This window comes from Scardinius erythrophthalmus, assembly GCF_964197995.2.
Source record: "Scardinius erythrophthalmus genome assembly, chromosome: 9".
NCBI lineage: Eukaryota > Metazoa > Chordata > Actinopteri > Cypriniformes > Leuciscidae > Scardinius > Scardinius erythrophthalmus.
This window is the reverse complement of record NC_138229.1, coordinates 9,721,542-9,749,438: the sequence shown is the minus strand read 5'-3', so window position 1 is coordinate 9,749,438 and position 27,897 is coordinate 9,721,542. Positions and strand designations below refer to the sequence as shown.

The 27,897-nt window shown below is 43.7% G+C and overlaps 2 protein-coding genes across 2 annotated transcripts in view; both read left to right on the top strand.

Moving 5' to 3' along the window:
• Positions 1-1,810: 1,810 nt before the first annotated feature.
• On the top strand, positions 1,811-2,755 carry LOC308696716 (putative inhibitor of apoptosis; the record flags this gene model as incomplete). Its single annotated transcript, XM_081375608.1, has 2 exons — positions 1,811-2,127; positions 2,266-2,755. 2 exons carry the CDS (start codon positions 1,811-1,813, stop codon positions 2,753-2,755), a joined length of 807 nt encoding a protein of 268 aa, XP_081231734.1.
• Positions 2,756-20,379: 17,624 nt separating this feature from the next.
• Positions 20,380-27,897, top strand: part of LOC308695939 (NACHT, LRR and PYD domains-containing protein 1 homolog) — a 45,225-nt gene continuing 37,707 nt past the window's right edge. The window contains exon 1 of the mRNA XM_081374213.1: positions 20,380-20,535. The gene's annotated coding sequence lies outside the window, so the exon portion shown is untranslated. The remainder of the gene's footprint in view (positions 20,536-27,897) is intronic.

Genomic DNA, 27,897 nt, shown 5'->3' with positions numbered 1-27,897 from the left:
GATCTTTAGATAGCAAGATGGGATGTTTCATTTCGATCGGCATAGCTGACTTACCAAGTCTTCCTCCCACTAGCAACAGTCCATCACACAATACAGGATCCAGACTATAAACATTACTGTTTCTTTTAACACCAACATTTCTACCCTTGAGTTCAGCAATTTCCTCTTGGAATTGTTCCTGTTGACTGAAACGAATTATGCCATGCTCAGCCATAGAAAGATCCTCCAGTGTCAAACTTTGTCTGCCCAGAGACGCTTTAAATTCCTGTAACTTTACATCCACCGCGACACTGTCAATCTGCCCCAAAGATAACTCCTTTCGCTTACGTCTCAGCTCCATCAGAAGTTTCTGCAGTTTCAAGTACCAAGCGACTGCAACTTTCAGACGTTTCCATTCTGAGAAGAAATGAATAAGTTGACTTGTGGCATTCTGTCCATTCTGTACAACCATAGCATTGACTTTTAACCCTTTAATCTCTGGGTCATCAGTTGATATCAGATCACTTGTTGGAAAGTGTGTCTCACTCGGCTTCAAGAGAAAACTGGGACCATCAATCCATCGCTTATTACTCAGAAAATCTTTTGCTTTCAAACCACGAGATGCATCATCTGCTGGATTTTCTTTAGTGGGCACGTATCTCCACTGTTGAGGTTGTGTTCTGTCTCTTATGTACGACACCCTATTACCAACGAATGTATGAAACCGTTTGTCTTCATTCTTGATGTAATTAAGGACAGTCATGCTGTCAGTCCAGAAGACCGAATCTTCCAATGAAAGTTGCAGCTCCCTCTTTAGCATGACGTCAACTTTGACAGCCAGGACAGCCGCTGTAAGCTCCAAACGAGGTATGGTCACCGGTTTTAGTGGTGTAACTCTGGCTTTGCCCAGCAAGAAAGCCACATGTACCTCGTTTGCACTATTCTGCATCTTAATATAGGAAACTGTGCCGTATCCATCTTCGCAAGCATCTGCGAAGTGATGTAAACAAGCATAGGAGGCCAAATGGTTGGCTTGATGCACAGGATCATCGACGCTGCGTGTGATATGAAAAAAGATTGTGCGCAGGACACCAAACGTGTGACAAATCTCAAAAATGAAATGGATGACGTAAGAGGCTTGACAAAGCCATGGCCTGATGTAACGCCCATGTTTTTTGACGGCAAAGAGCCGAACGGCATAATCCTCAGAAAAGTTTTGGATGTGTTGCGTGAATGTAGTGCCGAATTCGAAATCATTGAAATACTCGCTATATGGACATTCGTAACGGATCTCTGTGTGTCACTGGTGTCAAAAAATGCAAAAACTGACGTTGGTGAATTAGTTGAAAGTCTGGTCAACTATAGCCTGGAGCAAAACATGATAGCCTGCAGAGATTTTCTATTCTGGTTAGACCATCTGTAAATGTCGTTATTGTCGTTTTACTTCAATGTATGAAAGTATAATGTTGAAATAAAATTCTGGTAAAAAAATGTCTGAGCTAATAATATTTAGAATATTTCAGTATTTGTTTTCTAATTACCATATTCCCGAGGCGGCAATACAGTTGTATCATATCAAATGATACAACTATTTTGCCCAGAACAGAAGAAAGGACATTTTGTGGTGTTGTTCTTGTTCTCATTACATTTTTTAATAAGATGATGTGTTCTGCCATGGATGACTAGACACTAGTCCGGCAGAGAGAAGGGCTTGAGTGGACACGCCCTGTGGTCACATTTTTATGTCTTCACCCTTTTCCCCGCTTCGCAACTGAGAGCTTTCCACCACCACGGCATCCGTTTCAGGCCAAACGGAGGAGTTTACTTAAACATGGATATGTCTCACCAGCAACCTCCGGCTTGTCACAATCCTGGCATGCGTCGGGAACAGGAACGCCTTGACACCTTTCAGAATTGGACTCTTGCACCAGTAAGTCCGGCCGAGCTTGCCAAAGCTGGTTTCTACTACCTTGGCCAGGGCGACAGAGTGTCTTGTTTCAGTTGTGGAGGCCAGCTTAGCAACTGGGAACCGGGAGATCGTGTAGTATCAGAGCACCAGAGGCATTACCCCAACTGCCCCTTCGTTCGAGGTGACCGTGCAGATAATGTACCTTTATCTAGCCTTTTCAATGTATCGGCAATGCAACGGTGTGAAGAAAGGTCGCTCACATTTGTCAACTGGCCCTCAAGAATAACTGTTCGACCAGACCAATTGGCTAAGGCTGGTTTTTACTATGTTGGTCGTAATGATGACGTGAAGTGCTTTTGATGCGATGGTGGACTCAGATGTTGGGAGTCTGGTGATGATCCATGGGTAGAACATGCCAAGTGGTTTCCAAGATGTCAATACCTGCTGCAAGAAAAGGGCCAAGAGTTTGTTCATCAGATTCAAGCAAGATTTCCAAGACTATTTGAGCGGCTATTGACTCATGGAGACACGAGAGAATGTGTTGATCCAGCTGTGGGTCCTGGAGAAGACCGTTCAGAAGATGCGGTGGTGGAGTCTGCTTTAGAGATGGAATTTGAGTGTGGCCTGACGGCCCGGACAAATGAAGCTGCATCCCCGAGTCAAGATCTTTCAGACTTGCCTATGGAGGAACAGTTAAGAAGACTTCAGGAGGAGCGCACATGCAAAGTTTGCATGGATAAGGAAGTGAACATTGTCTTCATCCCCTGTGGTCACCTAGTTGTGTGCAAAGAATGTGCGCCTTCTCTGCGCAAGTGCCCCATATGTAGAGGATTGGTCAAAGACGCCGTCCGTACTTTCCTATCATAAAGTTTTCCTATCATTTGGATTTAACTTGATGAATAAACACAAAGGAGAAGTTTATTATTTTCACTCGATCCAGTAACAACATTTTTTGGATTTACAAACATTTAGTTAATTTTAAACAAGTTAATGTTTTTTAAGAATAATTTTGCGCAGGCTTTAAGTTCATAGACCTTTAAAATTAGTTGAAATTAAAATGTGATATCATTACCGAATTCAGGGGTGTTATACCAGTCGTTATACCTCGACTATATATATATATATATATAATACGTCGTTATACCAACGAGCTTCAATAGCAGCCGCTGAGTTTTTCTTCAAACAAAAGTAATTTTGTTGTATGCACAGATTTTGAGGGTCGCTTATAGAAAGAGGCGTCCTTGTCTTTAAAAACATAGAACCAGAGATATAATTAAAATATTAAAACATACATTCTAGCGCTATTTACGGTATAATATAATAAATGTCTCTCGTATCAAATCAAGACTCAAATCAAGCCAATTCATGTGAATACCGTCGTATATGAACAAAGAGATATATAAAGAGATAAAGAAAAAACATTACAATCGCAACCGGCTTTTAAAGTCTTTTAAAAGCCGGTTCTTTTAAAAGATTACAAAATCTTTTAAAGTCTTGTTTCAGAGTCGGTACGGTGAAAACTATGTGAACTTTGATGAGGCCAAGAACAATAGCCCTTTTATTTAACAATTATTTTCAATAATATTAAACTAAACATTATCATGGTTTATTTTTCTTAAAAATGTTTTTTCTTAAAAATTATCTTGTTTAATCGTGAATTCATATTTATCAGGTTGAAATTTAGAAATAAGCAAAGTACATTTATAAAACAAAAAGAACCGGTTAATGGCCTTGTGTCAGAACACAACAGGTTATTCTAACTTTGAAAAGTGTCATACATTATTTGATTTTGGGTGAAAATCTGGAAAACTACCTTACACATGCAGTGTTTTCGCCAACGGACCTACCCCTGAAGTTCTGACTTCTGAAGGCCTCTCATGTGTACATTGAAAAATGGTATTTTATTAGCTAAAATCATTGTCTTTATTCATAAATATGTCCTCATGGGTGTAAAATGATCTTTCTTAAAATCAGATCATTTCTTATCTTTTATTTACATGGGGCGGGTAAGTCCAAGGAGGCTTCCGCCATCTTGAAACACTATGAGGTACAAAAAGCACTAGCACGTTTCATCATCAACACTACTATAGTCAACAACCAAATTATGACTAAAAAACTTTTTAAGTATTACATTAAAAAGGCGTCATTGTAATTCTGAATTAAAAAGTTGAAGAAGGCCTCTCATGCGCAGATTCGCTCGGTTGAAAAATGGTATGTTGTCATTAAACATGAACTCTTTATCGCGATGCTCCCCAACAGATATTTTATTCTAATATTACTTATTCTAACCCTACCAGTCCACTAATACTCTACTAACACTAATGAGAGTTTACTTTACACACTCTGACTCTCACAAGCGAGTTAGTGGGCATGCAGGTGCAACACTACTATAGTCAACAACCAAATTATGACTTTAAAACATTAAAAAGGCGTAATTGACAAAAAGTCGAAATGATGACTTAAAACGTTGAAATTATGACTATGCGTCATAATTATGAGATGAAAAGTTGAAATGATGACGTACTAAATTGAAATTATGATAAAGTATTCCATAGTGAAATTTTCTGAATTCAATATAATTGTATTTGTGAAAATGATTCGGTACCGAATCTTCAAGAAACTGCATGTTTCTGCAGTTCGTGTAGGCCTCTAAGACTAAAAATGATTATTGATGAACTTGAATAACTTGCATTTTGTTGGCAATGTAAAAAAATTGTCTTCCAATACCGGGAGTCGAACCCGGGCAGCCTGGATGAAAACCAGGAATCCTAACCGCTAGACCATATGGGAGGCGTTGATACTGCCCCCGCCACATTTGAAAGGCTGCACTGCACGGTACAATATAATGCTGGATCATAGTTATGCCGAGCCACAGGAGAAGTTTTAACTAAATTCAAATTTAATTTATCGGTATGTAAATAAATATCGGGATAGCTTTTATCTAGGAATCTACTTTCTTCTCGACGGGTAAGTCAAAGTTACGGCCTATTGCTCGGTTGTGTAAATCATTATATAGAACGGTAGAACATGTACGGTAGAACATGTAACAAGTACATCATAACGGTAGATCATGTACAATTAAACTCGATGAAGCGCTACCGGAAGACACGTTGTCATAGATTCTTGACACATTTACCAAAGTTGAAAAAGCGAGTAGATGGGAGAAATCTTTAACAAAAAAGCCTCCAAAATCGAGGAGGTCAAAGGGCATGCTTCCTGCTATAGCTCTCCCCAACGTCTGTTCATACGGCCACCATCAACAAATGTTTGAAACTTCTACATATATTTTGAGTAGATGGCCAGTGGTATATTCTCAGTAAAGGGTTTCACCCTAGTTCGGAAGATACGAGTAAAAATGATCTTATACGATGTGTCATTTTTACTTTGATTTTCCAAATGATACAACTTTGTCTAAATAAGAGCAATGTAAAGTCCTAGGATTTCTTAAAAACATTGTGACAAACTTTGACAACATGTTTCATGTTGTATGGACAAAAGATCTAATATCTCAAGTTTTTGGACAGACGCTGCTTAGTAACAATAATACATAAATATTCTAAGAAGATATGATTTTAAAGATTTGATTTAAACTTTTAAATGAAATTAGTGTAAACTCTGGATGTAGTCTGGAATGCAGAGAGACTCCCCCCGAGACTCATCTGGTCTGTCGCCCTATATCCTGAAGCTTCAGTTCACACTGTAGTTTATCTCTGAAGGGCCTGGGGCTGTTATAGGACAACTTAAACTATTTGCTTTTTTGGATCGTTTTTATCATTGCATAAAGAACTACTTCGCCTCTCTGGAAATGTAAGGGGTTTTTATTTAGCTAAAACTTTGTTTACATTTTATTAAATTATTTATTTCATTTTGAAAATGTAGTTTTCTGTGATGGTCGTGTTTAGGTGTGCGGGATAGCTATGGAAAGCCCCACCATAAAAGTTGAAACCCCCACATGGACAAAAAAATGCTGGTTGAATCTTTTTCGTATAAATGAGATTTAAGACGACCAAGTACAGTTTTTGAACAGACATTGTTTAACAGAGAACCACTCTGTTATTTTGTATTATATTATATTATTTTAGATTATATAATTTATATTATATAAATTATATAAAAGGATAGAATATAAAGAATATAATATTTTATGTAATTTTTATCTAAAACTAAAACAATTGGTTTCAGCAGATATTTTTTATATACTTATAAAGAACAGAATGTTTTTTAACTTTAGTTAGTGTGAGATACACTTCACAGTGTCACTGTTACCTCAGTGTCAGAATGCAGCATAGACACACAGACACACGCGCGCCCCCGTCGGCCTGCTGACAGACACGAGCGAGGTCCTCTGTTTGAGAGACTTTTTTATTAAGACTTTTAATAATGTATTGAATTTAATTTAAAAACATTTTATAAAGATATCATTTACACTTTGAAATAAATTTAGCCCTAACACAATGTCTCATTCTGATCGCTGAATAAACCCTAGGACTGTGCTCTCCTCTCACGCTGGTGTGAGAGAGAACCACTCTGTGATTTATGTCTTTAAGAGCTTCTTGAACTTGTAAGTTCAAGAGTTGTAACTCTCTAAACATGTCAGATGAATTTTATTTATTCATCTAAAATAATTGGTTTCAGTATATTTTTATAACCATTTTATTTATACACTTTTAAGGAACAGTATGTTTTTCAACTTTTGTTAGTATTAGGAAACCCCTTCCTCACTTTCACCGTGCTCTAATATGCGAAGGAGAGGGGTCAGAGCTCACATGTGAAGGGGCGCGCACAGACACACACACACACACACACACACACACGCACACGCACACGCACACGCACACGCACACGCACACACACGCACACGCACACACAGAAACGCGCACGGCTCCTTTACTTTTTGACACACATACATTAGACGCGCTATGTTTTGAGACAGTGTGAGGTCATTCAGGAATGACTAGATGAATTCAGTTGTGTAAAACAATTTTGAACCCATTCATACATTGCATTTTTGTGGACATCCATGGTAGGACATACTTTAACTCTCTCTCTCTAACATGTAAGATTATTTTTATTTTTAGTAAGATATATTGCATAAGCATTTAATTATATACTTTTAAAGGATAGAATGTTTTTCAACCTTAGTTTAATTGTTTTAGATTATATCATTTATATTATATAAATGATAGAATATAAAGGATAGAATGTTTTATGTAATTTTTATCTAAAACTAAAACAATTGGTTTTAGTAAGCTTTTTAAATGCTTTTAAAGAACAGTATGTTTTTCAACTTTAGTTTAATTTGCAAGATTTCATTTAAACACTTTTAAATGATAGAATCTTTTTTCAACTTTAATTATTTTAGTAAGATATTATTGTATATTATTAACATTTATATACTTTTAAAAAGAACAGAATGTTTTACATATGAATGTGAAATAACTGAATGTGACATATATGAAATAACTGACCCCATTTATATATACTGTTCAGGAATGTGAAGGCAGGAGGGACCTGCGACTCCGTTTCATACATTGCATTTTTATGGACATCCGTGGTATACTTTACCTCTAACATGTAAGATGATTTTTATTTTTAGCAAGCTTTTTATTTTGTATTCTTTTATTCATCTAAAACTAAAATAATTGGATCAATAAGATATTTATATTATACTTTTAAAGGCATGTTTTCAACTTGTTAGTCTGATATAGACTTCACCGTGTTTCAGATGTCAGAGCTCACAGGAATAGGGGCGCGTGCATAGACAGACACACACACACACACACACACACACACACACACACACACACACACACACACACACACACAGACACGTGTGTTTTACTTTTTGACACACATACATTAGAAGCGCGCTCCTTATGTTTTGAGAGTGTGAGGTCATTCAGGAATGACTATGTGAATTCAGTTGTGTAAAATAATTTTGAATCCATTCATACATTGCATTTTTTGTGGACATCAATGGTATACTTCAACTTTCTAAAATAAGGTAAGACAATTTTATTCAGCTAAAACTATCGGTTTTAGTAAGCTTTTATATTATAGACTTAAAAACAACTTTTAGCATGATAATTAATATAGAATTTATATAAAGGATAGGATGTTTTACATAGGAATGTGAAATAACTAAATGTTTTTTCAACCTTAAATTGATTTAGATTATATATTTTACACTTTTAAAAAGAACTTTAGCATGATAATTGTTATATAATTTATATTATATAAATTATATAAAGGATATTAAAGAGCAGTATGTTTTATGTAAGACGATTTTATTTTGTAGCTAAAACTAAAATAATTGGTTTTAGTAAGCTTTTAAACGCTTTTAAAGGTATGTTTTTCAACTTTAGGTTAATTATTTTTGTGGACATCCATGGTATGGACATACTTTTCAACTCTCTAAAATAATTGGTTTCAATGTATGTTTTATTTTAAAGGATGAGATTATTTTGTGTGACATACGCTTCTCACTTTCACTGCGGTGGGGGCGCAGGCACAATCACCACGCACACATATATAACGGGGACAAAGTTCAAACAAACGGCAAAAAACATCTGTTCTGTTAATATAATTAAAACTAGCCGTCAAAATTATGATTTAGTCCTACATAGGTCATAGTTCAAAACTAACTGTCATACAACATGATCGATAGGCTAGCAGGGTCAATAGGTTAATCCCATGACCGCATTCCGGAAGTTCAACCTGTCAATCATAAAGGTCGCCGGAAGTTCAACCTGCCAAAAGGTCAAAGGTCAAAGTCGTAAATCATTTTGACACATGTCCCCCCCATAAGGACTACTGATGCAGAACTGGCAACAACCCACTGCGCCAACCCCACCACCCATGCCGCCCGCCCATCAGGAACCATCCGGGGCTGCCCAGTCACCCGAACCCCGCCTTCCCCCACCAGAGCTTTACAGCGGTGAGCCAAACTTCTGCCGGGCTTTCCTCACTAGATGCTCCATGCACTTTTCATTGCAACCTCGCACGTTTACCAGTGAGGTAAGCAAAGTGGCGTTCGCGCTCACACTGTTAACGGGGAAGGCGGCACTGTGGGGCACGGCGGTATGGGAGAACCAAGATCCTTGTTGTGCCTCGTTCTCGGCGCTCTCCGCCGAGATGAAGCGGGTGTTTGACCGCGCGGCCAATGGAAGAGAGGCCGCGCGGCGTTTGACGGATCTCAAACAGGTGGAGAGATCCGTCTCAGACTTTTCTATCGAGTTTCGCACCCTGGCGGCGGAGTGCCGATGGAACGAGGAGGCGCAGTGGGACATGTTCCTGCATGGGCTGGCTGACCGCGTCCAACGTGAGATCTACGCCCTGGATCTACCCGCTGATCTCAACGGCCTCATCGATCTGGCACTACGGGTAGACGCTCGACTCTCCCGAACCGGCGGTGTTTAACCGCTCGGTTTCCCCCTGGGGAGGGACCTCCAGTTCAAGCCAGTGGCAACGACGCGGTCGGCCCATTCCAGGATCACGAGCCCATGCAGGTGGGTCGAGCTCGGTTGACTCGGGAGGAGAGGGAGAGGCGGAGATCTCACGGCCTTTGCCTGTACTGCGGGGCGGCGGGACATTTCGCCTTTAGCTGCCCGGTAAAAGGGCCAGCCCGGCAGTAACGAAGGGGCTACTGTCGGGTGGGATCTCCGCTATCAAGTCCTCGTTCAGATCTACCTCCACGCTCCTCCCGGTCAGGCTTAGATGGCATCGTCTGGACCTGCACTGCACTGCACTTTTGGATTCAGGGGCTGAAGGTAACTTTATGGATTCTACTTTTGCGCATCAAAATCATGTTCCCCTCCTCCCACTCACCAGTTCTATTGCAGTCCACGCACTCAATGGTCAGACGCTTCCCACCATCACCACCATCACGGAACCCATCACTCTCACGGTATCTGGTAACCACCGTGAGAGCATCTCCTTTTACATCCTGGACTCACCCCACGCACCCGTGGTCTTAGGACATCCCTGGCTCATCAAACACAACCTCCGGATTGATTGGCAGCTGAAATCGGTGTCTGAGTGGAGCATTAAATGTCATGAGTCTTGTCTTGTGTCTGCCTGTCCGTCTGTATCTGAGTCTGTGTTGCAGGAGAAGGCGGCGGATCTGTGTAACGTGCCCGCGGAGTACCTCGACCTGAAGGAAGTGTTCAGTAAGTCTCGGGCTGCTTCTCTCCCTCCTCATCGTCCCTATGACTGTGCTATAGAATTACTGCCAGGTACGTCTCCGCCTAAGGGCAAGTTATACTCACTTTCTATTCCTGAGAGAGAGGCTATGGAGAAATACATTTCTGATTCTCTAGCAGCCGGGTTCATTCGATCCTCCTCTTCTCCAGCGGGGGCGGGGTTCTTTTTTGTGGGGAAGAAAGATGGATCTCTGCGACCTTGTATTGATTACCGAGGGCTGAATAATATCACGATAAAGAATACTTATCCTTTGCCATTGATATCTTCAGCCTTCGAGAGGTTGCAGGGAGCATCGATCTTCACTAAATTGGACTTAAGAAACGCTTATCATTTGGTTCGCATCAGGAGGGGAGATGAATGGAAGACTGCCTTTAATACCCCCAGGGGGCACTTTGAGTACTTGGTCATGCCCTTCGGCTTGTCCAACTCCCCAGGTGTCTTTCAGGCACTCGTTAATGATGTGTTGAGAGATATGGTCGATCAGTTCATATATGTCTACCTGGACGACATATTGATTTTTTCTTCTTCTCTCCAGGAACATGTTCAACACGTCAGACGAGTGCTTCAGAGGCTGCTAGAGAATGGGCTTTTTGTCAAGGCGGAGAAATGCGACTTTCATGCACAGTCTGTTCCTTTTCTAGGGTACATCGTGTCGGCCGAGGGTATGTGCATGGATCCCGAGAAGATCAAGGCTGTGGTAGATTGGCCAAGTCCAGATTCCCGTAAGGCCCTACAAAGGTTTCTGGGGTTCGCCAATTTTTACCGGCGTTTTATTCGCAATTACAGCCAACTAGCCGCGCCTCTGACTGCCTTGACCTCTCCCAGAACGGCGTTCAGGTGGTCAGACGCAGCGGAAGCTGCGTTTGCCAACCTCAAACGCCGCTTTGTTTCGGCCCCCATCCTTGTTACCCCTGATCCGTCACGTCAGTTCGTGGTAGAGGTCGACGCGTCAGAGGTGGGGGTAGGTGCGGTGCTTTCACAGCGCTCACCCTCGGACGACAAGATGCATCCCTGCGCGTTTTTCTCTCATCGTTTGTCGCCAGCAGAGTCAAATTACGATATTGGTAACAGAGAGCTGTTGGCAGTCAAGCTGGCATTGGAGGAATGGCGTCATTGGTTGGAGGGGTCAGGGGTACCCTTCATGGTTTGGACCGATCATAAGAATCTAGAATACATCAGAACTGCCAAAAGACTAAACTCTAGGCAGGCTAGGTGGGCTAAGTGTTTGATTTTACACTTTCGTACCGCCCGGGTTCCAAAAACATCAAACCCGATTCTTTATCTCGAATTTTTGACCGCTCCGATCGCCCGTCCACTCCCGAGAGTATTTTTTCTGAGACACTTATTGTTTCTACTCTCAGTTGGGAGGTCGAATCGAAGGTTAAGACAGCCTTACATGGGGTAACGCCTCCGGCCGGTTGCCCACCTAACCGTTTGTTTGTGCCAGAAAGTCTTCGGTCCGAAGTTATCCAATGGGGTCATTGTTCCAATGTGGCATGTCATCCAGGGGTAAGTCGCACCTTACATTTGGTCAAGCAAAGATTTTGGTGGCCACTCATGGCTCGTGATGTTCGCAGTTTTGTTTTGGCTTGCTCAGTTTGTGCCACTGGTAAGACTTCTAACAGACCCCCAGATGGGCTCCTACAACCGCTGCCAATCCCTTCGAGACCCTGGTCCCACATTGCGCTAGATTTTGTCACCGCCCTCCCACCCTCTCTGGGTAACACGGTAGTTTTGACCGTGGTGGACCGGTTCTCGAAGGCGGTTCATTTCATCCCCTTGCCCAAATTACCTTCAGCCAAGGAGACAGCGGTAACAGTCATTGATCACGTCTTTCAGTTACATGGCCTCCCGATAGACCTGGTCTCTGACAGAGGACCCCAGTTTGTGTCCAAATTTTGGCGAGAGTTTTGTAAACTTCTGGAGGCCACTGTTAGTCTCTCTTCGGGGTTCCATCCTCAAAGCAATGGGCAAACTGAGAGAGCCAACCAAGATTTGGAGAGAACACTACGATGTATGGTCGCTCGAAATCCTTCCTCCTGGTGTCAGCAGCTGTCGATGGTGGAGTACGCACACAATTCCTTACCAGTGTCTGCCACGGGCCTGTCCCCATTTGAATGTAGTATAGGGTACCAACCACCTATTTTTCCCAGTCTGGAATCCGAAGTCGCGGTCTCCTCCGCTCACGCCTTCGTCCAGAGGTGCCGTCGCACATGGACCAGAGCCCGTGAGACTCTGGTCCAGGTGGGAGCGCGCACCAAAGCCAAAGCCGATCGCCACCGGTCGAGGCCTCCCGTATACGTCGTTGGTTCCAAAGTGTGGCTTTCTACCAAGAACATTCCTCTCCGATCCGTTGCTAATAAACTTGCTCCCAAATTTATTGGCCCGTTTTCTGTCACCAAGATCATTAGTCCGGTGGCAGTCCGCCTCAATCTTCCTCCAGCGTACAGGAGGATTCATCCCGTGTTCCATGTATCAAAAATTAAACCTGTATTTTTTGCTCGTATTAATCCGCCTGCCCCGGTTCCCCCACCGCCGCGGCTCGTAGACGGGGAACCAACCTATTCGGTCAATCGTATTCTGGACTCTAGACGGAGGGGACGCGGATTCCGGTACTTGGTGGACTGGGAAGGTTACGGTCCGGAGGAGAGAAGTTGGGTTCCTGCTAGAGATATATTGGATCACTCTCTTATTGATGATTTCAATCAACAGGTACAGGAGGCTGGGAACGTCAGGGGACGTTCCTAAGAGAGGGGGTACTGTCACGGTGCATGGATCGGCTGTGTTCTCAGGTCCTGTGATTTGGTGTCTTTCATGTGGTTACATCATGCTCATTGGAATCAGCTGCTAATCAGTCCCCGCACCAGGTGTCTCACATTACCGTCAGCTACATATACTCACCTCATTCTCTCCTTCCTTGTCTGATAGTTGATCCGGATGTTGGACTGTCTTGTTGGTTTGTCTTGGTCTTGTTCATGTTGGATTGTCTATTTCGCCGTTGATCGTCACTGGATTGTATTCATCATGGGAGATTCACGCCACGTCATCACCAGCCATCAAGCCACTGCGCCACCCAGCCGAGAGATAACATCATTGTCTTCACGGAGTTTGTGTTCACCATATTTGTCGTCAATAAATATATGTGTTCACACTGCTTTTGCTTCCTATCTCATTCATTATCATCACAGAAACAGCAAATTTTGCCCCAAACTATATAAAAATTATATAATCATAATAACTCCAAAACTATTGCAAGGAGAGTCAAAAGGTAGGTATCGTTTGAAAGAACTCTTTTTAAATTTTTTGAAAATATAAATTACATTAAATTTGGACATTGTCCTGCCAAGAAATAGCGGATAAAAGACAATATATATATCATTTTTATTATGATTTTGCATATCTTTCTTATTTGTCATGGAATAACTCAGGAAGGAAATAAGGTAGGAGGAAAATTCTTTTTTAGTGAAGTCCCCCTACATGTTAGCTGCATCTGGATAAAAAAATAATAATTTTTGGATAAAGGAATCAAAAGTTACAGCATTTGGAAAAGAGATGGCCTTTTTGTACAGTCTTTGACACCCCCTCATGGGCAATTTTTTCTCCATGAAGAATATCTTGTCATAAAAGCAATAGATTATGTTAATTTTGGGCTCATTTTAATTGTAATAATATGCTGTAAAAAATGAAGTGCCATTTTCAATTATCTGAGAATGTTTCATGAGCTGTATGATGTTTTTGACACATTGCAGTACATTATTTTATAGATTATGAAAAAAAAGAAATTCTATTTATCAGCAAATAACTCAGCAATACTTAAGAGTTTTTCAAAGTGGATACATTCACTGTAAAGTTCAGACTCTAAGCTTTCAAATGACATCAACTTTGTGTTAATCAAGGCAAGATTTTTTAAGAATATGGTAAAGAATATTTTCGCAGCTAGGTGGCGCCTGCTGGCGGTACACTCGGTTTTAGAGGGATTATTCAGCACTCGTTGGGAGTTAATAAATGATAATTAGATGCATTAAAAAGCTGAGATCCTAAGCTTTAAAATGATATATAATTTGTGTTGTTCCATTCAGTGGTTGCTTAGTAATAATTTTTTTTTCTTTCCGAATGGGAATAAATCAAATAAATAAATAAAAAACCTATAGGCCGCCTATAGGCGGTTATAGGACATTACACAAATTAATACATTTTGAAGCCACTAGATGGCGCTCTTCTCACTTGAAAAATTTTTTTTTTTAGGCCTGCACTCTATTTTGATGTGAAATGTTGCATTTATTGAAAAATAAAATAAAATAAATAAAATAAATATATATATATATATTAATTCTAATGGAAAAAAATAGATCGTAAAAATTATATAATTAATGCAAAGTATCATAAAAAATTCTTAAAATTCTAAATAATAATCAGAAAACATTATAGAACAAAAATATATTTGATTGGTTATCCTGGGAAAAAGTAAAGTAAAATTTTAAGGCTTCGCCCGTTTTCGGGTGGGAGGAAGCTAAGTGTGACTATTTTACAAAGAAGCCCAGAGGGTTAATATAGATCAAGGGTCAAGTCTTGTAAATTTAATTAGAGTAAGCCTAAATCAAGCCAGATTCAAAATATTCTGCCCACACTGAGCCTTTCTGCAGAGCAAAAGTTGCCATGGTTTTTGAGATTACATAATAAAAGCCCTTTATTTTGCATAAAAAAAGATTTTACAGAAACTCAGGATTTGAATGCCAAAATCTCCTAAATTTTAACACTATTTTAAACATTGCTCTGATGATCTGATTCAATATCCCTTTCCAGAATTTAAACAAATGTAAAAATCATGATCATAAAAAAAATTAAAACAATTTTCTCGTTTACATTGCTTAATACCAAAAACCATTCAATCTCTGACCCCTTGCCAGAAGTTGCCACCATCTTAGAAAAATACTATAAAAGCGCTTTCAAATGCAATTTAGTTAAATATGAAAAAGCACTCTACTCTACTTTGAAAGTGTGACGGACAAATACACGGACACTTCAGAGAAAGAGATTCATCACATTCAGTTTTTTCCTTCACATCACATGAGCAAACAGACTCTCTCACACACATATAGAAACACAAAGCGTCAAATACTCGTGAGGTTTTCTTGGAAGGAGGCAGAGCGTGTGTTCAGAGAAGAGTCTGTAAGCTCACTTTGACACTCTGAGTAGCATCCATTTGTTTAAAAAATCCTAAAATGTTACATAAACTCGAGCTTTCAGAGTTGCATAGCGATCAGGCTTTCACTGGGCTTTCCACCCAATAGTTGAAGGCTTCTGGGGCCCTCCAGCCTTTTATTGGCTATTCTTTTAATAAAAAAAAAAAAAAACAGCCAATACTGATTCACATGGAAAAAAACGTCCAATGGCTGCTTTGGAAAGAAAATTTTGGAAAGAAGAGGGAAAGATGATAGTTGACATGCTTTCTCTCCGCTCAATACTGTGTTTTCCTCTTATGCTGCAGTCATTTAGTAATTTGGCACTTTTTTCTCAATCATGTTGTAACGCAGTGTGTGTGTGTTTGCATATAGTTATCTTGGAGAGAGAGTTTTGGATTGTAAGACTGTGTAAAAATGAGAGTGTACCATGTATTTGCGTCAAAGGAAGTGCTTTTTTGTGGGGAAAAGCGTGTTTGTTTCACACACGAGTCTGCATTCTTTGCGTGTGTCTTTGAGAGTATTCTGTGGGCGGGGTTGAATATGGAAATTGGGCGGAGCTGGGGTATTTTCCCACATTAGCGTCTTGGCTCGTCCCCGCCCCCTGTCCTGTAGGATACATTTCATAGGCTGGTCCTGCCTCCAAAGGCGGAGCAAAGCCTAACCTGTATTGAGGTGTCGTTGAATAAGCATAGCTGTCAAAAGCCAACGGATTGGTTGATTCCAGCAGGCCACGGTCTCCAGAATAGTCTGTAGTTTTGGAGACTGGGTTGGGCGGGGCTTGGATTTGTGACGCCCTGGCTATGGTGTTAAAATGGGCGTATGTGTTGTGAGCCATTCGGGAAGTGGGGCGGGGCTCGTAGCGGCCCGAGGGCGCGGGGTGAATGTTGGCCACTGGGCCGGTGGCTGCTGCCGAAACTGAAGCGGGATTCGGTGGCCGGAATTCCTGGTACAGCAGGGAACGGGTAGAGGAACGGACCTCATCATGTGTCGTAGTAGCTCGAACATTGTAATAGCCATTAGTGGGATCCTGAAATGACAAACATAATATTTCACTGTGATGCACTAATTAGGGTATGCGTCTGGTTTATATACACTTTATAGGTGTGTGGAAACCTCTATATATCTAGACACTACCATTACTAAAAAAATTGTATTAACACCCAACCTTTGAGCAGTAGTGTATCCATTGGAATATAATACAAAAATAGTTTCTTGTCTGGTAAAAAATGTTGGACAGAAGCTAAAATACTCCCTCTGTGTGTGTTTAACATTAAAGGTAAAGTGTGTTATTTCTGCACCACTACCATCAGTAAACGGAATTGGAAAAATAACAACACTTTTCAAGAAAACATTTGCTATTGGTCAGGCAAAAAGATAGTCCCGCCCTAATCTCACAGTATTGGCTGTGCCAATATTGCTGTGTTGGGCTGCTTAAACAGTGATATTTGAGAGCTTTGATAGCGCCACAGTATTTACAATTTTAGAGGCAATCAACCTACTTCACATTGTCTTTGCATTTTAAACTGACACAATACACAGTAAACTGGAATTTAAAAAAATATTGCACACTTCACCTTTAAGTGTAGCTGTAGCACCTGCTCTGTTTCTTACCTTGGGCTCATACTCCTCCACCTTGGGTTCCTGCGTGTCGCTCTGGAGGTCTTGCTTCAGGTCCATGTCATCTTTGAAGGGCTGGGTGGAGGGAGAGAGGGAGACAGAGGGAAGAAACTAAACCATCAAACGACAAAACACACACACGGAGAGAGGGAGGAAGAGAAGGAGAGAGAGAGGGAGGAAAACAGGATATCAGCTTTATCAGAGTTGGTGAAGAACAGATGTTCTTTAGTTTGTGATGGCAAGAAAGTCTTTCACCATCAGTCATTTTCTCTTTTACAGTTGTGGATAAAATTAAGCAGAAATGGCCCAACAGACCTGACACTTTACAAAGCTCTAAAAGAGGCTGTCGTTACTCTATAGAGATTCTTTCTATAGCGCCTCCTAAACTCACCAGTACATTTACATGCACTTTAATAGTTGGATTTCAGTCAGACTGAAAGGTCGCCTGAAAAAAAAAACAATTGCAACATACAGTAAATGGGTGTATCTGAAAAAAAAAAATTATTGTGTGCAAAAAGTTTTTGAATAACCCGTTATTTCGGACAAATGCTTGATGGTTTCACTTGTTCTTAATGGTGTTAAAGTGTTTGAATTGTGTTTTGTCTGACAGGAGAGAGTTCAGATTCTGGGTCTTGCTCCTCATCAAAACCTGAATCATCTTCAGCACAATCAGTGAGTAGAAGCTGAAGAGTCTTTCTTGTTATAACAATTATTTTTTTTTTTTTGTGATATTTATGTGTGAATGAATAACTTTGAATCTGAATCTAAAAACAGTGGTACGGTATTTCATTTAATTACACTATTTTGTAATCCCATTATTCAGAATGTTTACATTTAATATTTTACATACTGTAACATGACATTTTAGAGGATAAATATACTCTTTATACTTTTCTTTATTTCAGTCCTCAGAAGATGCAGAAGTGTTCACACCTGAACTACTTCAGGGAGATGATGAGGACAAACACAAGAATACATACAGGTATTGAACACTCATCTTATTTTTGGACATTGTTAGAATGTAAGCATACTGTTTTGACTTTATAAAGTAAATAAAATGAATATTATGTCCTCCAGGTTTGTGTGTCCACATGCTGGTCAGTTTCGTTGCAGTCTGACCAGCCTTGTGTTTGTGATGGAGGGTGAAGGAGAGGTGCTGTATAAAACTGTCTCATGGGATCCTCGTGTGTTAGATGGTTTGGGTCAGATGCAGCCAGCCGGACCCTTGTACAACATTGACTGTTTTCACGGTTCAATCTTGAGACTGCACCTTCCACACTGTGAAATATTTGCTCCCATTGAATGTTCCACTGTCAGAGGTATCTTTTTTTTTTTTTTTTTTTTTGAAAAAATTAAATGAAAGCAAATGATTACATAATACTAATAAAAAAATGTATTTCTGTGGAAATGTGCCTTCTATTACACTCTGATCCGTATCATATTCCCCTAATGAGAGGCACACACACATTACTCACATTACTTTTGAACATATAAAATACATACTTGAGATGACTGTGGTGTAAATCTCTTAAGTGAGAGGACTATTTACACTATTTAGTAATTATGTGAGGACACTTTTCTAAAGATATTGGAAGGAACCATTTTTCAGTATTTTTTTCTGTGATTTTAGTAATTTAGTTTCTCGTCTTCATATTGCTGTTCTTTTTTCAGAGTGAGATGTTTGAGTGTAATTTTGGTCCAAACTATCATCCCACATTTGAAGCGTTTGTGAATGTCAACTTTGATGAGGTCAAGCTGAGTCTTTCTGATAAAACTGAAGGAAAGGAAGTGTGGGTTCGACGAATCCTTCTCACAGGTAACGAATGACAAGCGTGATAGATGTTGCTAGTATTGTAACTCTTTTTAACACATTGTAGCTTTCGTTACAAAATTAAAATGATATGAAAGATTGAATCTTTCAGTCAACACTGTAAAAAAGATTTTTTAATGTTCTAAATAAAACAGATTATTGACATATGGTTTACAAGTAAATACTATTTCAGTTTTTTTACTGGAATATGTTTCATATTGAATTCAATGTTACTTGCTGATTCTTTGTAATTATTTGGGAAGTTTACTAGCGATTGTTTCCTATCTTTTTCCAAGTAAATCCTACTCCAATATGTTTCAGTTTAATCAACAATGCTTTATAAAAGTATTAAGTTGGACACTTACTAGGTGATCAGTAGATTTAACCCATGTTATAATGTTATCTAAACCATTGTACTAAACTCAATATGATTTGTGAAGTATTTATTCATTCATAATACTGAATGCTATTGTTGATACATAATACTGAATGCCATTAACTGCTATTGTTAATATGTATTAAAGTTGTATTTATGCAGATTTTTCAGTGTTCAAATTTCTTTATTTCTTAATAACATCAGGTAAAGATGCAGACCCTCCTGCTCACAAAAGGCTAACAGGTATGAACTCAAAGATGTATTTAAATTAGTGCTGTCAAATCCATTAATCGCATATAACATAAGAGCAGTGGCGTACACAGACCTCTGCGGAGGCTGGGGCGAAGTCATGTTGTTTTGCGATCTAGTTAGTTTTAATTTTCCCCTCGCTGGTGAAATGGTGGGCTTGTGTGACGTTTGCTTCAAAGAGGCGTTAAGAGTGGTTTTAGAGTGGCACAGCTTGATTTTGGCCTTGTGGCTCAAGGTGAAAGGCTATTGGCCCTGTCCGGGTTAGCCCTGGCCCGACAGTGAAGTGGCTAATGATGCTGTTAATGTATGAAAATATGAGTCACTATGAAAGTTTTTATTTGATAATACTGTGAAAAAATAACCACATACAATAATAAAACAGTTGTCGTGAGGAAAAAGCACATGGGTCATATTTTTCTTTTGAGTTTTTACATCTTTAACAGATAAAAATAAACTTAATTATAAACAAAATGGAACAGCTCTCGAGATTGAGTTAGACAGGGTTGCCACTTGCCATGTCCGCCGAATTCCAGCCATAAAGCCATAATTCCTTCATAAAGGACACGCGCACGCGGCACTCATCCATTGTAAGTCCATAAGACCGAAAGTGCATAAAATGAAGTGTGCCATTTGGGACAGGTTCTAACTGTTGAAGTTTGAGGATTTTTCCATTTGGATAAGAAATTTCTTTTATTCAACTTTTCTACACATTCAATTAGATTTCTATAGATGCTGTTTTTTTTCTTCTATTAATTGAACAATCCTGAAAGAAAGCTATCACCATTTCCATTAAAACATGAAGAAATAATAAATATGAATTTGAAAAAAAGAAAGAAAATCACACTTTTTCTGTAATCTGTACCATTTTTTTTTCAAACAAAATAACATGGGCATTTTGTCCAAAAAGATATAGGCTAGGCCTACTTGTAACCTATATTATAGGACAATAATAGATAATAGCCTACAAATGTGAATATTTTACAGAAGGAGCTAGTAGCCTATGCAGACTACAGCCAAATGACGTTTTTATAGTAGCCTAGCCTACTTCCTCAATGTGACGACGAAAATAAAAATGTCTGTAGGCTATATCTGATAGATTATTTCCTCCTTGCAGCATGACTGAATCGAACGAAAGAGAAGATTTTCTAACGTGATTTCTCGAAGTTCCTGATAATTCAGAGGCATCTCGTTAAGTTGAAGATCCCTGACGGTAAGCAGACAAGTTAACTTAAATGTGAAATATTTTGATGCTTCCTCCTCCGAATTTATATCGCCCCGCCCGGCACAAGAAAGTTGGTTACATTTTAACTGACGTTTGAACTTGCATTGTGCATCGTATGAGATTTAAAATAAAATAAAAATACGTGTAGGCTACTAGGGCTACTGCAGCACAATATAAGAAAAATCTTTGTTAATGACCTCGCGGGCTCTGCATGCAAAAATGGCCAGGGACAGGGAAGGTGTCTTAGGGACAAGGCTAGCATATTCGATCCATACCACCGAATGGTTGTTATGTTAACCAGAGCCGTTACATAAAATATGAGAGTTGCAACACTCACGCGATTAGTGTAAATCGCGTTGCCAATGATTTTAAGCGGGGCAGAGAGCTATGGCAAGCCATTTTAACATTTAAAAGCTAGACTGGATATGTGTTGCAGATATCTTTAATTCAGTTTTGCCTAGTCAAAAAGAACATTTCAGATATCCGCAACTACATTCTTCCTATCCATAATTGTCATTTCAGATATCCACAAAGACATTCTTCCTAGGACAAATGACATCACTTTTGCCATTCATTTGAATGGGGTTTATCATTAGAGATATCTACAATTCAGTTGCAGATATCCACTATGTGAATTACGGATATCTGTAACTGAATTGTAGATATCTGTAATTCTAGTTTGAGATATCTTCAATTAGATTCTGACTAGTCATAACTCCAGTTCAAGATATCTTTAATTCACCTCAATTCAAGATATCTACATGTTCCTTTTCAGATATCTTAAATTAAGTTTTGACTAGGCGAAATTACGTTGTAGATATCTGTAACTAGAGTTATGTCTAGTCAAAATGGCGTTGTAGATATCTCAAACTGGAGTTAGGGATAGTCATAATTTAATTGTAGATATCTATTATCAAGTTAAAGATATCTTGAAATTAAGTTTGATTAGAGATATCTGAAATTTGAGATATCTGTAACTTTTATTCTGCCTAGTCAAAATGTAATTACAGTTCTCTTACGAGAGGTTCTCTCGTATTGCGTAAGGAACTTACGCTACGGGAAAAGTCATCTTTTCTCGAGATACTGAAGCCAAAAAATTATCCTTAATTTTCCATAATTTGTCAACGCAGTGCAGCAGGCGGCACAGCAGAGCTAGAGCAGGCAATACTGCGTGCTCATTGGCTGCCGCGCGGCAACTGCTTAAGCCTACCAGTGAGCCCCGCGTGACGTCACGCCCAATCAGGGCGCGCGCGCCCTCGCGCGTCACAGCCCGCCAGAAGGGGCGGCGTCAGAGCGTATAAAAACAGGGCTCGGAGGCTTAATTCTCTGATATCTGTCTCTTCAGCGAAGCTCTTCGCATGGCTGCACTCTGAGAGAAGCCGTCGCCGTCGAATCCAGCAACGAGCCAGCTTAGGACAGCCTGAGGAAGCCGGTCGATTCTCGCCGCCTTCAGCCTGCCATGCCAGCTCAGCTATCCGGCGATATATCCTTTCTCGCTTGTTGTGTGTGTGTTTTTCTTACAGCACTCACTAAAAGAGCAAGGCGTTTGTTGCAAAATGCCTCGAGTTTCATGCGGTTCATGCCGCTCTCCGCTCAGTGACAGAGACTGCCACGTGGTCTGCGCTCTCTGCCTGGGACGTGACCATGCAGCCGCTGCCTTGTCTTCGGGCGGCTGCGAAATCTGCGAGGAACTGCCGATGTCGACCCTGCGGGCTCGACTCGCCTTGTTCAATGCAGAACCCGCTCCAACTGTCTCCGGGCCGCGTAAGAAGAAACGCCGCTCGCAGAGACCACCGGAGCCGGAGATTCGAGCCAGGCCCTCGCCGGAGCACCTCCCGCGAGCCTCGCTCTCTCCCTCGCCTCCCCCGCTTCCCGACGCGCAGCCGCCGGCTACGGCCCGCGATGCCGTCGCCTCTGAGGATGAAGCGGAAGTGGACGCGCTTCTGGACAGCTGCTCTCTTCTGGCGTCAGACAGCGAAGAGTGGTCCGGTTCACTCCGCTCTGCCTCGTCTTCGAGAGAATCTGGCAGGACCCACACCGGTGTGGACGCGGAGCTTCTCCGCCTCCTCACGACGGCAGTCGAGCGCTTAGGCCTCGAGTGGTCCCCGCCTGCGGTGCCTCCACCGAACAGGCTCGATGGATGCTTCCTGCCCAACCGCCGCCAGTCTACAGCGTCCAGACCAGCGCCTTTTCTGCCCGAGCTCCACGAGGAACTCTCCAAAGCGTGGAACGCTCCAGTTTCGGCCAGGCTCCGCTCTTCAGCCTCAGCTGCTCTCTCCCGAGTGGACGGAGCCACGGAGAAGGGATACAACGACATCCCTCCGGTCGAACAGGCGGTCGCAGCGCACCTTTGCCCCCCATCCGCGAGATGGCGCTCAAAGTCTGCCCTCCCGTCCAAGGCCTGCAGGACTACTTCGGCGTTCGTCCACCGCGCCTTCTCGGCTAACGGACAGGCCGCTTCAGCCCTGCACACAATGGCGGTCCTTCAGGTCCTTCAGGCCGACCTCCTCCGCCAGCTGGACGAGAGGGGCCCCGACAAGTCCACCTTGACCGACCTGCGCAGCGCGACAGATCTCTCTCTCCGCGCTACCAAGGTAGCTGCACAAGCTATCGGTCGCTCAATGGCCTCGCTCACCGTCACAGAGCGCCACCTGTGGCTGACGCTAGCCGATATGGGAGAAGCAGAGCGGTCCGTCTTCCTTAACGCCCCGCTCTCCCCCACCGGCCTCTTCGGACCAGCAGTGAGTGGCCTCGTGGACCGGTTTACGGAGGTGCAGAAGGCATCACAGGCTATGAGCCTCTTCCTGCCTCGCCGCTCGAGCTCCGCTGCGGGCCGCTCTAACACAGAGCCTCCCGCACGCAGCTCTGCCCAGCGCTCTTCCCGCCCTCCGACCACACAGCAGCGCCAGCGCGGCCGCCCTAGGTCCCGCTCAACCAGCCAGCGCAGACCGCCGCCCCCGCGAGGGCCTCGGCCTCGAGTCTCGCTGAAGTCCGAGCCTGCGAAGTCCTCCTAGCACTCGCCGGGAGGAAAAGACGGCCGGGTCCCGCTGCGGCCGGACCGCCGTCAAAATCCATCTGTCTTCCTCTGCCAGTCCCCTTAAAAAAGGCTACTGCAGTAGTGTTTTCAGCAGCCAACGAGCCAGTCTGTCGACTCACTCGCCTGCACTCAAACGCCGTTTTTACGGCGACCCAGATAAATCACAATATGAGCATAATATCTGGCCATTCGGCTCATGCCGACAGTGTTATGAGTGTAGTAAATATGCCCACAACCCAGTGTTCATTTCTACACACAAGCACAAACCCCCCTGTGTACTTTACAGAGCACACTCGCATAAAGCGCGCTCTCGCCGCGAGTGATAAGTGTAGAAAATGTGCCCGCTCACGAGTGCTCACAACCACACACTGCTCGCTCTGTCTCACGCATTCAGGGTTCAGATATCGCCACCGCCACCGGCCGTGTTTTAATAAAGAGTCCTGTGCCCGCTCCCCCGCGTTCACACTCTGCTGTAAACACTCACGCGCACTCTCCCAGCGCAATTCGGCCGGTCACTGCTATCAGCGAGTCCCCGTCTCGCAGCACTGTCTCAGCGCGCAGCGCGCGCCCGCCACTGCAGACTCCTCGTCCCGCGCTATGCGACGGGCGGGACTCAGAGGCCATTCGACCCCTAGCTATGAGTGCGAATGTATGGAAAGCTATCCCGGGTGTGTCGACATGGGTGCTGGACACGGTAATACAGGGCTATTCGCTACAGTTCAGTCGTCGGCCTCCGCGCTTTCTAGCCCGGACCGAAACGAAAGTGAACGCAGAAGCAGCCCATCTGCTGCATGCAGAGATAGCAAAGCTGCTGCGAAAAAAGGCGATAGAGAGAGTTCCTCCTTCTCTGACCGAGGCAGGCTTTTACAGCCGTTATTTCCTCGTGCCCAAGAAGGACGGCGGGCTCAGACCCATATTAGATCTGAGACATTTGAACAGAACCCTCATGAAGCGGCCGTTCAAAATGCTTACGACCAGGCAGATCCTCGCGCTAATTCGCCCGAGGGACTGGTTTATATCTCTCGATCTGAAAGACGCGTATTTTCAAATCCAGATTATACCCCGTCACAGGCCATTCTTGAGATTCGCCTTCGACGGCCAGGTGTATCAATATACCGTCCTGCCGTTCGGCCTGTCCCTGGCACCTCGCACATTTACGAAGTGCATGGATTCAGCTCTCGCTCCCCAGAGAAAACGGGGCATGCGAATCCTGAACTATCTGGACGATTGGCTCATTCTAGCGCAGTCAAAAGAGGAACTTATCTCTCACAAGATAGCGCTACTCAGTCATCTGGAAAGCTTGGGTCTTTCGGTGAACTGGGACAAGAGCTCACTTATCCCCAGTCAGTCTATTTCCTTCCTAGGAATAGAACTGGACTCAGTGGCGATGACTGCCAGGCTGTCAGAACAGCGCGCGCGCTGTGTTCGACACCTCGCCGCATCCGTCCAAAAGGGCAGATACCTCCCTCTGAAACGTTTCCAAAGGCTGTTAGGCCATAAGGCATCAGCCGCAGCGGTCCTACGGCTGGGTTTACTTCGAATGCGCCCGCTACAATGCTGGCTGAAATCGAAAGTACCCCGCGGAGCGTGGGTTTCGGGCAGTGCTCGAGTCAGCGTAACTCAGGTCTGTGTCTCAGCCCTGCAGCCCTGGCTAGCGCCCGAATGGTACCGTCAGGGAGTGACAATGGGAGCCATCTCACACCGCAAAGTGGTCTCGACAGACGCGTCCAACATGGGTTGGGGAGCGCTTTACGAGGGCAGACCGATCTGCGGCCCCTGGTCGGGCCCAGAGCGGAACCTCCACATAAACTGTCTGGAGATGTTAGCGGTCGAGAAAGCTTTGAAGCATTTTCTCCCATATCTGCGGGGACACCACGTGCTAGTTCGCTCAGACAACATGTCAGTGGTGTCCTACGTGAACCGCCAGGGCGGACTCAGATCCAGAGCCCTGCGCGCTCTAACAGAACGCCTTTTGGTTTGGGCTCAGGGCTCGCTGCGCTCGCTGAGAGCCGCGCACGTGCCCGGGCACCTGAACGACGGCCCGGACAAACTGTCCAGGGACAATGTTCCCCCAGGGGAATGGGCGTTACACAGCCAGACGATACAGACGTTGTGGCTCCGCTTCGGCGAAGCGAAATTGGACCTTTTCGCCACAAGCGAGAACGCTCAGTGCAAAGGGTTCTTTTCGAAGAGCGAGGACGCGCTGGCCCAGGCTTGGCCCAGTGTCCCATTGTACGCTTTCCCCCCGATCTCAATGCTGCCTCAGGTATTAGCGAAGATCAGGGAAACGCGCTGCACAGTGCTCCTCATAGCCCCGCACTGGGAGAACCAACCCTGGTTCCCGGAGCTGGTAAACATGTCAGACACAGCCCCGTGGCCGATTCCGGTGAGGAGAGACCTTCTCTCTCAAGCCCGGGGGTCAATTCTGCATCCCCATCCAGAGCACTGGTCTCTGCATGCGTGGGTAATCAACGAATATTCGTTGATTTGCCAGAAGGGGTAGTTAACACGATCTCGCAGTCCAGAGCCCCCTCGACGAGGCGGCTCTATGCGTCTAAATGGTCAGTGTTTAATAAATGGTGTGCAGGGAAGAGTTTGAACTCTCAGTCCTGTGGGGTTCCACAGGTTCTGAACTTCCTCCAAGAGCTCTTGGACGCGGGCAGGTCCCCCTCCACGCTCAAGGTATATGTTGCGGCGATTGCTGCGTTCGCCGACTCGGCGCGCGGCCGCGCACTTGGAAGAAACGAACTCGTTACCCGTTTCCTGCGAGGCGCCAGGAGGCTGAACCCTCCGCGGCCACCTTCGGTTCCGATATGGGATCTGTCTTTGGTCCTGGAGGCCCTTAAAGCTTTTCCCTTCGAGCCGCTAGACTCTGTGGGTCTCAAATACCTCACTTTCAAAACCGTTTTTCTGCTGGCCCTCGCCTCAGTAAAACGCATGGGTGACTTACATGCGCTATCAGTTAGCGCGTCGTGTCTCGAGTTTGGACCTAACGACTCGTTAGTCATTCTCAAACCCAGACATGGCTATGTCCCTAAAGTGTTGGGTACTCCTTTCAGAGCACAGGTTATCTCCCTCTCAGCCCTGCCGCCGGCAGCCAGCGAGGTTGATAATAACCTCCTTTGCCCTGTTAGGGCGTTAAGGCTTTATATTACGCGCTCTGCAGCCTTCAGGCTCTCAGAGCAGCTCTTTGTTTCGTTTGGTGGGCGCACCAAGGGTCTCGCCGCCTCGAAACAGACGTTATCCAGATGGATAGTGGACGCTATCGCGACAGCATACGCGTCCAAAGACCTGCAGTGCCCTCTGGGCATACGGGCTCATTCCACCAGAGGCGTTGCCTCATCGTGGGCATGGTCCAGTGGGATTTCCATTTATGACATTTGTACGGCAGCGGGCTGGGCCTCCCCGTCTACATTTGTTAGGTTTTATAACCTGGAAGTTCCCGCCTTGCAGGCTAAACTTCTTGCAGTCTAAATCATGTGCATGCCCTGCTCATTTGCAGGCTGGATATTAGATTTGACTCTTCTGGTCGAGCCGCACTTTCAGGGAAAGCTCTTATATATATATAGACCGGCTGCGCCGCTCTGTTTCTCCCTATGGGTGCTTATGTACATGTGTTGGCCCGCATTGCTGGCCACCTCTCTCCCCACTCTTCACTCCCCGGGTCCCCCCCCCCCTGGAGTGTGTGTGGATGCATGGCGCGCACGGCATTGACAAAGGGTTCCCGTAGCGTAAGTTCCTTACGCAATACGAGAGAACCTCTCGTAAGAGAACGATACTTGGTTACTCACGTAACCTCGGTTCTCTCTAGAGAGGGAACGAGTATTGCGTTCCCTGCCGTGCTTGCGCCTCGAGCTCATGTCGCTTCATTCGACAGAAACCAGAGAATTAAGCCTCCGAGCCCTGTTTTTATACGCTCTGACGCCGCCCCTTCTGGCGGGCTGTGACGCGCGAGGGCGCGCGCGCCCTGATTGGGCGTGACGTCACGCGGGGCTCACTGGTAGGCTTAAGCAGTTGCCGCGCGGCAGCCAATGAGCACGCAGTATTGCCTGCTCTAGCTCTGCTGTGCCGCCTGCTGCACTGCGTTGACAAATTATGGAAAATTAAGGATAATTTTTTGGCTTCAGTATCTCGAGAAAAGATGACTTTTCCCGTAGCGTAAGTTCCTTACGCAATACTCGTTCCCTCTCTAGAGAGAACCGAGGTTACGTGAGTAACCAAGTATCGATATCTTGAATTAGAGTTTTGACTAGGCCAAATGATGTTGCAGATATCTGTATGCATGCATCACACTTTAGGCGGGAGCAGAGCGT